General features: G+C 52.2%; 1 protein-coding gene across 1 annotated transcript in view; it reads right to left on the bottom strand.

Moving 5' to 3' along the window:
* Positions 1-497: 497 nt before the first annotated feature.
* The window catches only part of LOC140399395 (V-type proton ATPase subunit S1-like), a 35,547-nt gene continuing 22,632 nt past the window's right edge, over positions 498-13,412 (bottom strand). The window contains exons 2-3 of the mRNA XM_072488974.1: positions 694-820; positions 498-596 (exon numbers count right to left, since the gene is read on the bottom strand). Coding sequence (XP_072345075.1) covers positions 498-596; positions 694-820 — 226 coding nt within the window. The remainder of the gene's footprint in view (positions 597-693; positions 821-13,412) is intronic.

Raw genomic sequence — 13,412 nt, 5'->3', positions numbered from 1 at the left:
CAGTACTGTCCCCCAGTGTTATACAGTGACAGACCCGTTCCCACCAGTACTGTACCCCAGTGTTATACAGTGACAGACCCGTCCCCACCAGTACTGTGCCCCAGTGTTATAGTGACAGACCCGTCCCCACCAGTACTGTACCCCAGTGTTACACAGTGACAGACCCGTCCCCACCAGTACTGTACCCCAGTGTTATACAGTGACAGACCCGTCCCCACCAGTACTGTACCCCAGTGTTATACAGTGACAGACCCGTCCCCACCAGTACTGTACCCCAGTGTTAAACAGTGACAGACCCGTCCCCACCAGTACTGTAACCCAGTGTTATACAGTGACAGACCCGTCCCCACCAGTACTGTACCCCAGTGTTATACAGTGATAGACCCGTCCCCACCAGTACTGTACCCCAGTGTTATACAGTGACAGACCCGTCCCCACCAGTACTGTACCCAGTGTTATACAGTGATGACCCGACCCACCAATAATGTACCCCAGTGTTATGTAGTGACAGATGCTGGTACCTGTACGTTGGGGAAGGCATTTTCTTGCTTGTTGCCGTACGCCCCTCCATAGACGGTGAAATCGTCAACGCTGAGCTGGGAACAAGGACAAAACAAAAACGGTCAGCGGTCTGAGGCGAGCTGACAGCGTGGAATTCTCCACCGGCCGGCCGGCACGCGCCAGCTCGCTCACCTTGTCCTGCAGGAATAAAACGACAGTCTTGGGGCCTTTGTTGAGAGCTGGATTCAGGTAGGAGGAGAGCTGGACACTTGAGAGGATATGACCTTCATTCGGAGAGTCCTGTGGACGCCAGAGGGAGCTGGGAAAACACACACACAAGAGTTTAAACAAAGGGCTAACTCAGCATCTGCCTCTCTCCGCGGACTCCATTCGAGCACACTTTGACAGTGACATTCCCCGGTTCTAATTAATAATTTTTAAAAAATAATCCACAAGTAGGCTCGCATTCACACTGCAATGGAGTTACTGTGTAAATCCCCTAGTCGCCACATTCCGGCGCCTGTTCCGGTCTACAGAGGGAGAATTCAGAGTGTCCAATTCACCTAACAGCACGTATTTCGGGACTTGTGGGAGGAAACCGGAGCACCCGGAGGAAACCCACGCAGACACGGGGAGAACGTGCAGACTCCGCACAGACAGTGACCCAAGCGGGAATCGAACCTGGGACCCTGGCGCTGTGAGGCGACGGTGCTAACCACTGTGCTAATGTGCTGCTCTCACCCTCCCACCTCTCTCTCCAAAGATGCCATTGTGTTAATTATCCATCTGCCCATCCAACACACAGGAGCAGAAATTCCCAACGGAATATTGGGAAGAGGGAAGCAATAATTTTATGGTCCTCCCTTCAAACTCGGTAATTTCCCTCCAACTGAACATTGCATAGACCGACGACATGATCGCGGTTCAGACCGTTTCCATAACGACCGACCACGCCGCTCCCGGGTAAGACTCGGAGGTGAAGCCAGTCCATTCACAACCTCGGTGTCACGGTTGACCCCCGAGATGGGTTTCTGACCTCATGCCTGCACCATCACCAAGACCGCCCCCCCGCGTAACGTCGCCCAACTCCACCCCCCCCCCCCGTCTCAACACATCCGCTGTGGGAGCCCTCAGCCGCACCTTCGTTACCACCACACTCCACTATTCTGTCGCGCTCTCAGTCTACCCCAGCAGCCCATAATTCACCCATACCCACCATCACAGCTTCCGAAGTCAGATTGGCCTTCCTGAAAGTGAACCCTCGGAAGGCGACGGGCCCGGACGGGATCCCTGGTCGTGCACTCAGAGCCTGCGCGGCCCAGCTGGCAGAGGTATTCACGGACATCTTTAACCTGTCCCTACTCCACTCCGAGGTCCCCACCTGCTTCAAGAAGACCACCATCATACCGGTACCAAAGAAGAACCAGGCAACGTGCCTCAATGACTACCGACCAGTGGCCCTGACTTCAGTCGTAATGAAGTGCTTCGAGAGGTTGATCATGAAGCGCATCACCTCCATACTCCCAGAACGCCTTGATCCACTGCAATTCGCATACCGCTGCAACCGGTCCACATCAGACGCCATCTCCCTGGCCCTACACTCATCCCTAGAGCATCTCGAAAACAAGGACTCCTACATTAGACTCCTATTTATTGACTACAGCTCCGCTTTCAACACCATAATCCCAGCCAAGCTCATATCAAAGCTCCAAAACCTAGGACTTGGCTCCCCACTCTGCAACTGGATCTTCGATTTTCTGACCAACAGACCACAATCAGTAAGAATGAACAACAACACCTCCTCCACAATAGTCCTCAACACCGGCGCCCCGCAAGGCTGCGTACTTAGCCCCCTACTCTACTCCCTGTACACACACAACTGCGTGGCAAAACTTGGTTCCAACTCCATCTACAAGTTTGCTGACGATACGACCATAGTGGGCCGGATCTCGAATAACGACGAGTCCGAATACAGGAGGGAGATAGAGAACCTAGTGGAATGGTGCAGCGACAACAATCTCTCCCTCAATACCAGCAAAACTAAAGAGCTGGTAATTGACTTCAGGAAGCAAAGTACTGTACACACCCCTGTCAGCATCAACGGGGCCGAGGTGGAGATGGTTAGCAGTTTCAAATTCCTAGGGGTGCACATCTCCAAAAATCTGTCCTGGTCCACCCACGTCGACGCTACCACCAAGAAAGCACAACAGCGCCGATACTTCCTCAGGAAACTAAGGAAATTCGGCATGTCCACATTGACTCTTAACAACTTTTACAGATGCACCATAGAAAGCATCCTATCGGGCTGCATCACAGCCTGGTATGGCAACTGCTCGGCCCAGGACCGCAAGAAACTTCAGAGTCGTGAACACCGCCCAGTCCATCACACGAACCTGCCTCCCATCCATCTACCCTGGGGAAAGCGGGCAGCATAATCAAAGACCCCTCCCACCCGGCTTACTCACTCTTCCAACTTCTTCCATCGGGCAGGAGATACAGAAGTCTGAGAACACGCACGAACAGACTCAAAAACAGCTTCTTCCCCACTGTCACCAGACTCCTAAATGACCCTCTTATGGACTGACCACATTAACACTACACCCTGTATGCTTCACCCGATGCCAGTGCTTGTGTAGTTACATTGTATATGTTGTGTTGCCCTATTATGTATTTTCTTTTAATCCCTTTTCTTCTCATGTACTTAATGATCTGTTGAGCTGCTCGCAGAAAAATACTTTTCACTGTACCTCGGTACACATGACAATAAACAAATCCAATCCAATCCTAGGGAATCTTCAGCTCACCCCAAACTGGGTCCCTGGTCCTGTGTGACAGCAGTGCTAACCATATCCTTGTAGAGAAATCCCTCCATTAACCCCCCCCCTTATCACTGTAACCTCTTCCAGTCCCTACAACCCTCCCTATCTCTGTAACCTCCACCAGTCCCTACAACCCTCCCTATCTCTGTAACCTCCACCAGTCCCTACAACCCTCCCCATCTCTGTAACCTCCACCAGTCCCTACAACCCTCCCTATCTCTGTAACCTCCACCAGTCCCTATAACCCTCCCTATCTCTAACCTCCTCCAGTCCCTACAACCCTCCCTATCGCTGTAACCTCCTCCAGCTCCTATAACCCTCCCTATACCTAACCTCCTCCAGTCCCGACAACCCTCCCTATCTCTGCAACCTCCTCCAATCCCTACAACCCTCCCCATCTCTGTAACCTCCTCCAGCTCCTACAACCCTCCCTATCTCTGTAACCTCCTCCAGTCCCGACAACCCTCCCTATCTCTGTAACCTCCACCAGTCCCTACAACCCTCCCTATCTCTGTAACCTCCACCAGTCCCTATAACCCTCCCTATCTCTAACCTCCTCCAGTCCCTACAACCCTCCCTATCGCTGTAACCTCCTCCAGCTCCTATAACCCTCCCTATACCTAACCTCCTCCAGTCCCGACAACCCTCCCTATCTCTGCAACCTCCTCCAATCCCTACAACCCTCCCCATCTCTGTAACCTCCTCCAGCTCCTACAACCCTCCCTATCTCTGTAACCTCCTCCAGTCCCGACAACCCTCCCTATCTCTGTAACCTCCTCCAGCCCCTACAACCCTCCCTATCTCTGTAACCTCCTCCAGCTCCTATAACCCTCCCTATCTCTAACCTCCTCCAGTCCCGACAACCCGCCCTATCTCTGCAACCTCCTCCAATCCCTACAACCCCCTCTATCTCTGTAACCTCCTCCAGCCCCAAAACCCTCCCTATCTCTGTAACCTCCTCCAATCCCTACAACCCTCCCCATCTCTGTAACCTCCTCCAGCCCCTACAACCCTCCCCATCTCTGTAACCTCCTCTAGTCCCTACAACCCTCCCTATCTCTAACCTCATCCAGCCCCTACAACCGTCCCGATCTCTGTAACCTCCTCCAGCCCCTCTTCCCCTCCCTACCTTCCTGTGTGAGCTGGCTCCATTTCCACCCATCTCTCCTTTACGATGCGACTTGAAAACTAATCGTTTTGACGGGCTTTTGTTCGCCGTCCCTGATATCTCCATCTGTTGCTCGTGGGTCAGATTCTGCCTGATATTTCCTCCTGTGAAACGCCTCGGGGGGGGGGGGGGGGGGGGGGGGGGGGGGGGAGGTTTGACTGGGTTAAATGCATTATGAAAATGCAAGGTGTTTTTAAGTTTTATTTATGGGATGCCAGCGTCACTGGGTTGGGCCCTCATTTATTGCCCGTTCCCAATTGCCCTCCATTTCCCAGGGCAGTTAAGAGTCAATCAGGGTTCCTTCCTTAAAAGGACACCATGTGAAGCAAGACGACAAGGGCTTCAAGGTCATCATCAGGCTTTCACTTCCAGATTTTCATTGAAAACAGGTTTTCACCACCTGCCATGACAGGGTTTGAAGCTGGGTGCCGTGATCTTACCCTGCGCCTCGGGATCACTGGCCCAGTGACAATAACACTGGGCCACCACCTGCCACACTGCAAACCTGCCCGCCTGCTTCGAGACACTTAGCGGCCGAGACGGGAAAGAAGGACGGCTTAATCGAGGAAGTGAAAATGTGCTCTGTGGCAAGGAAATACAGCATTAGGCAAATGTGTCGGCACTGGCTTCAAATCAGCCTCTCAGATACCAGCTCCTATCTGTCAGTCCTCACATCCCATGTACCGTTTGATGAGGACAGTGTAGAGCGAGCTTTACTCTGTATCTAACCCCGTGCTGTACCTGTCCTGGGAGTGTTTGATCGGGACAGTGTAGAGGGAGCTTTACTCTGTATCTAACCCCGTGCTGTACCTGTCCTGGGAGTGTTTGATGGGGACAGTGTAGAGGGAGCTTTACTCTGTATCTAACCCCGTGCTGTACCTGTCCTGGGAGTGTTTGATCGGGACAGTGTAGAGGGAGCTTTACTCTGTATCTAACACCGTGCTGTACCTGTCCTGGGAGTGTTTGATGGGGACAGTGTAGAGGGAGCTTTACTCTGTATCTAACCCTGTGCTGTACCTGTCCTGGGAGTGTTTGATGGGGACAGTGTAGAGGGAGCTTTACTCTGTATCTAACCCTGTGCTGTACCTGTCCTGGGAGTGTTTGATGGGGACAGTGTAGAGCGAGCTTTTCTCTGTATCTAACCCCGTGCTGTACCTGTCCTGGGAGTGTTTGATGGGGACAGTGTAGAGGGAGCTTTACTCTGTATCTAACCCCGTGCTGTACCTGTCCTGGGAGTGTTTGATGGGGACAGTGTAGAGGGAGCTTTACTCTGTATCTAACCCCGTGCTGTATCTGTCCTGGGAGTGTTTGATGTGGACAGTGTAGAGGGAGCTTTACTCTGTATCTAACCCCGTGTTGTACCTATCCTGGGAGTGTTTGATGGGGTCAGTGTAGAGGGAGCTTTTCTCTGTATCTAACCCCGTGCTGTCCCTGTCCTGGGAGTGTTTGATGGGGACAGTGTAGAGCGAGCTTTACTCTCTATCTAACCCCGTGCTGTCCCTGTCCTGGGAGTGTTTGATGGGGATAGTGTAGAGGGAGCTTTACTCTGTATCTAACCCCGTGCTGTACCTGTCCTGGGAGTGTTTGATGGGGACAGTGTAGAGGGAGCTTTACTCTGTATCTAACCCCGTACTGTACCTGTGCTGGGAGTGTTTGATGTGGACAGTGTAGAGGGAGCTTTACTCTGTATCTAACCCCGTGTTGTACCTATCCTGGGAGTGTTTGATGGGGTCAGTGTAGAGGGAGCTTTTCTCTGTATCTAACCCCGTGCTGTCCCTGTCCTGGGAGTGTTTGATGGGGACAGTGTAGAGCGAGCTTTACTCTCTATCTAACCCCGTGCTGTACCTGTCCTGGGAGTGTTTGATGGGGACAGTGTAGAGGGAGCTTTACTCTGTATCTAACCCCGTGCTGTACCTGTCCTGGGAGTGTTTGATGGGGACAGTGTAGAGGGAGCTTTACTCTGTATCTAAACCCGTGCTGTACCTGTCCTGGGAGTGTTTGATAGGGACAGTGTAGAGGGAGCTTTACTCTGTATCTAACCCCGTGCTGTACCTGTCCTGGGAGTGTTTGATAGGGACAGTGTAGAGGGAGCTTTACTCTGTATCTAACCCCGTGCTGTACCTGTCCTGGGAGTGTTTAATGTAGTGTAGAGGGAGCTTTACTCTGTATCTAACCTCGTGCTGTACCTGTCCTGGGAGTGTTTGATGGGGGCAGTGTAGAGGGAGCTTTACTCTGTATCTAACCCCGTGCTGTGCCTGTCCTGGGAATGTTTGATGGGGACAGTTTAGAGGGAGCTTTACTCTGTATCTAACCCCGTGCTGTTCCTGTCCTGGGAGTGTTTCATGGGGACAGTGTAGAGGGAGCTTTACTCTGTATCTACCCCCGTGCTGTACCTGTCCTGGGAGTGTTTGATGGGGACAGTGTAGAGGGAGCTTTACTCTGTATCTAACCCCGTGCTGTACCTGTCCTGGGAGTGTTTGATGGGGGCAGTGTAGAGGGAGCTTTACTCTGTATCTAACCCCGTGCTGTTCCTGTCCTGGGAGTGTTTGATGGGGACAGTGTAGAGGGAGCTTTACTCTGTATCTACCCCCGTGCTGTACCTGTCCTGGGAGTGTTTGATGGGGACAGTGTAGAGGGAGAATTACTCTGTATCTAACCTCGTGCTGTACCTGTCCTGGGAGTGTTTGATGGGGACAGTGTAGAGGGAGAATTACTCTGTATCTAACCCCGTGCTGTGCCTGTCCTGGGAATGTTTGATGTGGACAGTGTAGAGGGAGCTTTACTCTGTATCTAACCCCGTGCTGTTCCTGTCCTGGGAGTGTTTGATGGGGACAGTGTAGAGGGAGCTTTACTCTGTATCACACCCCGTGCTGTACCTGTCCTGGGAGTGTTTGATGGGGGCAGTGTAGAGGGAGCTTTACTCTGTATCTAACCCCGTGCTGTACCTGTCCTGGGAGTGTTTGATGGGGACAGTGTAGAGGGAGCTTTACTCTGTATCTAACCCCGTGCTGTACCTGTCCTGGGAGTGTTTGATGGGGACAGAGTAGAGGGAGCTTTACTCTGTATCTAACCCCGTGCTGTTCCTGTCCTGGGAGTGTTTGATGGGGACAGTGTAGAGGGAGCTTTACTCTGTATCACACCCCGTGCTGTACCTGTCCTGAGAGTGTTTGATGGGGACAGTGTAGAGGGAGCTTTACTCTGTATCTAACTCCGTGCTGTACCTGTCCTGGGAGTGTTTGATGGGGACAGTGTAGAGGGAGCTTTACTCTGTATCTTACCCCGTGCTGTACCTGTCCTGGGAGTCTTTGATGAGGACAGTGTAGAGGGAGCTTTACTCTGTATCTGACCCCGTGCTGTACCTGTCCTGGGAGTGTTTGATGGGGACAGTGTAGGGGGAGCTTTACTCTGTATCTAACCCCGTGCTGTACCTGTCCTGGGAGTGTTTGATAGGGACAGTGTAGAGGGAGCTTTACTCTGTATCTAACCCCGTGCTGTACCTGTCCTGGGTGTGTTTGATAGGGACAGTGTCGAGGGAGCTTTACTCTGTATCTAACCCCGTGCTGTACCTGTCCTGGGAGTGTTTGATAGGGACAGTGTAGAGGGAGCTTTACTCTGTATCTAACCCCATGCTGTACCTGTCCTGGGAGTGTTTGATAGGGACAGTGTAGAGGGAGCTTTACTCTGTATCTAACCCCGTGCTGTACCTGTCCTGGGAGTGTTTGATAGGGACAGTGTAGAGGGAGCTTTACTCTGTATCTAACCCCGTGCTGTACCTGTCCTGGGAGTGTTTGATGGGGACAGTGTAGAGGGAGCTTTACTCTGTATCTAACCCCGTGCTGTACCTGTCCTGGGAGTGTTTGATGGGGGCAGTGTAGAGGGAGCTTTACTCTGTATCTAACCCCGTGCTGTGCCTGTCCTGGGAATGTTTGATGGGGACAGTGTAGAGGGAGCTTTACTCTGTATCTACCCCCGTGCTGTAGCTGTCCTGGGAGTGTTTGATGGGGACAGTGTAGAGGGAGCTTTACTCTGTATCTAACCCCGTGCTGTACCTGTCCTGGGAGTGTTTGATGGGGGCAGTGTAGAGGGAGCTTTACTCTGTATCTAACCCCGTGCTGTTCCTGTCCTGGGAGTGTTTGATGGGGACAGTGTAGAGGGAGCTTTACTCTGTATCTACCCCCGTGCTGTACCTGTCCTGGGAGTGTTTGATGGGGACAGTGTAGAGGGAGAATTACTCTGTATCTAACCTCGTGCTGTACCTGTCCTGGGAGTGTTTGATGGGGACAGTGTAGAGGGAGAATTACTCTGTATCTAACCCCGTGCTGTGCCTGTCCTGGGAATGTTTGATGTGGACAGTGTAGAGGGAGCTTTACTCTGTATCTTACCCCGTGCTGTACCTGTCCTGGGAGTCTTTGATGAGGACAGTGTAGAGGGAGCTTTACTCTGTATCAAACCCCGTGCTGTACCTGTCCTGGGAGTGTTTGATAGGGACAGTGTAGAGGGAGCTTTACTCTGTATCTAACCCCGTGCTGTACCTGTCCTGGGAGTGTTTGATAGGGACAGTGTAGAGGGAGCTTTACTCTGTATCTAACCCCGTGCTGTACCTGTCCTGGGTGTGTTTGATAGGGACAGTGTCGAGGGAGCTTTACTCTGTATCTAACCCCGTGCTGTACCTGTCCTGGGAGTGTTTGATAGGGACAGTGTAGAGGGAGCTTTACTCTGTATCTAACCCCATGCTGTACCTGTCCTGGGAGTGTTTGATAGGGACAGTGTAGAGGGACCTTTACTCTGTATCTAACCCCGTGCTGTACCTGTCCTGGGAGTGTTTGATAGGGACAGTGTAGAGGGAGCTTTACTCTGTATCTAACCCCGTGCTGTACCTGTCCTGGGAGTGTTTGATGGGGACAGTGTAGAGGGAGCTTTACTCTGTATCTAACCCCGTGCTGTACCTGTCCTGGGAGTGTTTGATGGGGGCAGTGTAGAGGGAGCTTTACTCTGTATCTAACCCCGTGCTGTGCCTGTCCTGGGAATGTTTGATGGGGACAGTGTAGAGGGAGCTTTACTCTGTATCTACCCCCGTGCTGTACCTGTCCTGGGAGTGTTTGATGGGGACAGTGTAGAGGGAGCTTTACTCTGTATCTAACCCCGTGCTGTACCTGTCCTGGGAGTGTTTGATGGGGGCAGTGTAGAGGGAGCTTTACTCTGTATCTAACCCCGTGCTGTTCCTGTCCTGGGAGTGTTTGATGGGGACAGTGTAGAGGGAGCTTTACTCTGTATCTACCCCCGTGCTGTACCTGTCCTGGGAGTGTTTGATGGGGACAGTGTAGAGGGAGAATTACTCTGTATCTAACCTCGTGCTGTACCTGTCCTGGGAGTGTTTGATGGGGACAGTGTAGAGGGAGAATTACTCTGTATCTAACCCCGTGCTGTGCCTGTCCTGGGAATGTTTGATGTGGACAGTGTAGAGGGAGCTTTACTCTGTATCTAACCCCGTGCTGTTCCTGTCCTGGGAGTGTTTGATGGGGACAGTGTAGAGGGAGCTTTACTCTGTATCACACCCCGTGCTGTACCTGTCCTGGGAGTGTTTGATGGGGGCAGTGTAGAGGGAGCTTTACTCTGTATCTAACCCCGTGCTGTACCTGTCCTGGGAGTGTTTGATGGGGACAGTGTAGAGGGAGCTTTACTCTGTATCTAACCCCGTGCTGTACCTGTCCTGGGAGTGTTTGATGGGGACAGTGTAGAGGGAGCTTTACTCTGTATCTAACCCCGTGCTGTACCTGTCCTGGGAGTGTTTGATGGGGACAGAGTAGAGGGAGCTTTACTCTGTATCTAACCCCGTGCTGTTCCTGTCCTGGGAGTGTTTGATGGGGACAGTGTAGAGGGAGCTTTACTCTGTATCTAACCCAGTGCTGTACCTGTCCTGGGAGTGTTTGATGGGGACAGTGTAGAGGGAGCTTTACTCTGTATCTAACCCCGTGCTGTACCTGTCCTGGGACTGTTTGATGGGGACAGTGGAGAGGGAGCTTTACTCTGTATCACACCCCGTGCTGTACCTGTCCTGGGAGTGTTTGATAGGGACAGTGTAGAGGGAGCTTTACTCTGTATCTAACCCCGTGCTGTACCTGTCCTGGGAGTGTTTGATGGGGACAGTGTAGAGGGAGCTTTACTCTGTATCTAACCCCGTGCTGTACCTGTCCTGGGAGTGTTTGATGGGGGCAGTGTAGAGGGAGCTTTACTCTGTATCTAACCCCGTGCTGTGCCTGTCCTGGGAATGTTTGATGGGGACAGTGTAGAGGGAGCTTTACTCTGTATCTACCCCCGTGCTGTACCTGTCCTGGGAGTGTTTGATGGGGACAGTGTAGAGGGAGCTTTACTCTGTATCTAACCCCGTGCTGTACCTGTCCTGGGAGTGTTTGATGGGGGCAGTGTAGAGGGAGCTTTACTCTGTATCTAACCCCGTGCTGTTCCTGTCCTGGGAGTGTTTGATGGGGACAGTGTAGAGGGAGCTTTACTCTGTATCTACCCCCGTGCTGTACCTGTCCTGGGAGTGTTTGATGGGGACAGTGTAGAGGGAGAATTACTCTGTATCTAACCTCGTGCTGTACCTGTCCTGGGAGTGTTTGATGGGGACAGTGTAGAGGGAGAATTACTCTGTATCTAACCCCGTGCTGTGCCTGTCCTGGGAATGTTTGATGTGGACAGTGTAGAGGGAGCTTTACTCTGTATCTAACCCCGTGCTGTTCCTGTCCTGGGAGTGTTTGATGGGGACAGTGTAGAGGGATGTTTACTCTGTATCACACCCCGTGCTGTACCTGTCCTGGGAGTGTTTGATGGGGGCAGTGTAGAGGGAGCTTTACTCTGTATCTAACCCCGTGCTGTACCTGTCCTGGGAGTGTTTGATGGGGACAGTGTAGAGGGAGCTTTACTCTGTATCTAACCCCGTGCTGTACCTGTCCTGGGAGTGTTTGATGGGGACAGTGTAGAGGGAGCTTTACTCTGTATCTAACCCCGTGCTGTACCTGTCCTGGGAGTGTTTGATGGGGACAGAGTAGAGGGAGCTTTACTCTGTATCTAACCCCGTGCTGTTCCTGTCCTGGGAGTGTTTGATGGGGACAGTGTAGAGGGAGCTTTACTCTGTATCTAACCCAGTGCTGTACCTGTCCTGGGAGTGTTTGATGGGGACAGTGTAGAGGGAGCTTTACTCTGTATCTAACCCCGTGCTGTACCTGTCCTGGGACTGTTTGATGGGGACAGTGGAGAGGGAGCTTTACTCTGTATCACACCCCGTGCTGTACCTGTCCTGAGAGTGTTTGATGGGGACAGTGTAGAGGGAGCTTTACTCTGTATCTAACCCCGTGCTGTACCTGTCCTGGGAGTGTTTGATGGGGCAGTGCAGAGGGAGCTTTACTCTGTATCTAACCCCGTGCTGTCCCTGTCCTGGGAGTGTTTGATGGGGATAGTGTAGAGGGAGCTTTACTCTGTATCTAACCCCGTGCTGTACCTGTCCTGGGAGTGTTTGATGGGGACAGTGTAGAGGGAGCTTTACTCTGTATCTAACCCCGTGCTGTACCTGTGCTGGGAGTGTTTGATGTGGACAGTGTAGAGGGAGCTTTACTCTGTATCTAACCCCGTGTTGTACCTATCCTGGGAGTGTTTGATGGGGTCAGTGTAGAGGGAGCTTTTCTCTGTATCTAACCCCGTGCTGTCCCTGTCCTGGGAGTGTTTGATGGGGACAGTGTAGAGCGAGCTTTACTCTCTATCTAACCCCGTGCTGTACCTGTCCTGGGAGTGTTTGATGGGGACAGTGTAGAGGGAGCTTTACTCTGTATCTAACCCCGTGCTGTACCTGTCCTGGGAGTGTTTGATGGGGACAGTGTAGAGGGAGCTTTACTCTGTATCTAAACCCGTGCTGTACCTGTCCTGGGAGTGTTTGATAGGGACAGTGTAGAGGGAGCTTTACTCTGTATCTAACCCCGTGCTGTACCTGTCCTGGGAGTGTTTGATAGGGACAGTGTAGAGGGAGCTTTACTCTGTATCTAACCCCGTGCTGTACCTGTCCTGGGAGTGTTTAATGTAGTGTAGAGGGAGCTTTACTCTGTATCTAACCTCGTGCTGTACCTGTCCTGGGAGTGTTTGATGGGGGCAGTGTAGAGGGAGCTTTACTCTGTATCTAACCCCGTGCTGTGCCTGTCCTGGGAATGTTTGATGGGGACAGTTTAGAGGGAGCTTTACTCTGTATCTAACCCCGTGCTGTTCCTGTCCTGGGAGTGTTTCATGGGGACAGTGTAGAGGGAGCTTTACTCTGTATCTACCCCCGTGCTGTACCTGTCCTGGGAGTGTTTGATGGGGACAGTGTAGAGGGAGCTTTACTCTGTATCTAACCCCGTGCTGTACCTGTCCTGGGAGTGTTTGATGGGGGCAGTGTAGAGGGAGCTTTACTCTGTATCTAACCACGTGCTGTTCCTGTCCTGGGAGTGTTTGATGGGGACAGTGTAGAGGGAGCTTTACTCTGTATCTACCCCCGTGCTGTACCTGTCCTGGGAGTGTTTGATGGGGACAGTGTAGAGGGAGAATTACTCTGTATCTAACCTCGTGCTGTACCTGTCCTGGGAGTGTTTGATGGGGACAGTGTAGAGGGAGAATTACTCTGTATCTAACCCCGTGCTGTGCCTGTCCTGGGAATGTTTGATGTGGACAGTGTAGAGGGAGCTTTACTCTGTATCTAACCCCGTGCTGTTCCTGTCCTGGGAGTGTTTGATGGGGACAGTGTAGAGGGAGCTTTACTCTGTATCACACCCCGTGCTGTACCTGTCCTGGGAGTGTTTGATGGGGGCAGTGTAGAGGGAGCTTTACTCTGTATCTAACCCCGTGCTGTACCTGTCCTGGGAGTGTTTGATGGGGACAGTGTAGAGGGAGCTTTACTCTGT

Source organism: Scyliorhinus torazame, chromosome 22 (genome assembly GCF_047496885.1).
Source record: "Scyliorhinus torazame isolate Kashiwa2021f chromosome 22, sScyTor2.1, whole genome shotgun sequence".
In the NCBI taxonomy this organism is placed as follows: Eukaryota; Metazoa; Chordata; class Chondrichthyes; order Carcharhiniformes; family Scyliorhinidae; genus Scyliorhinus; species Scyliorhinus torazame.
This window is presented reverse-complemented; position numbering and strand designations above follow the sequence as displayed.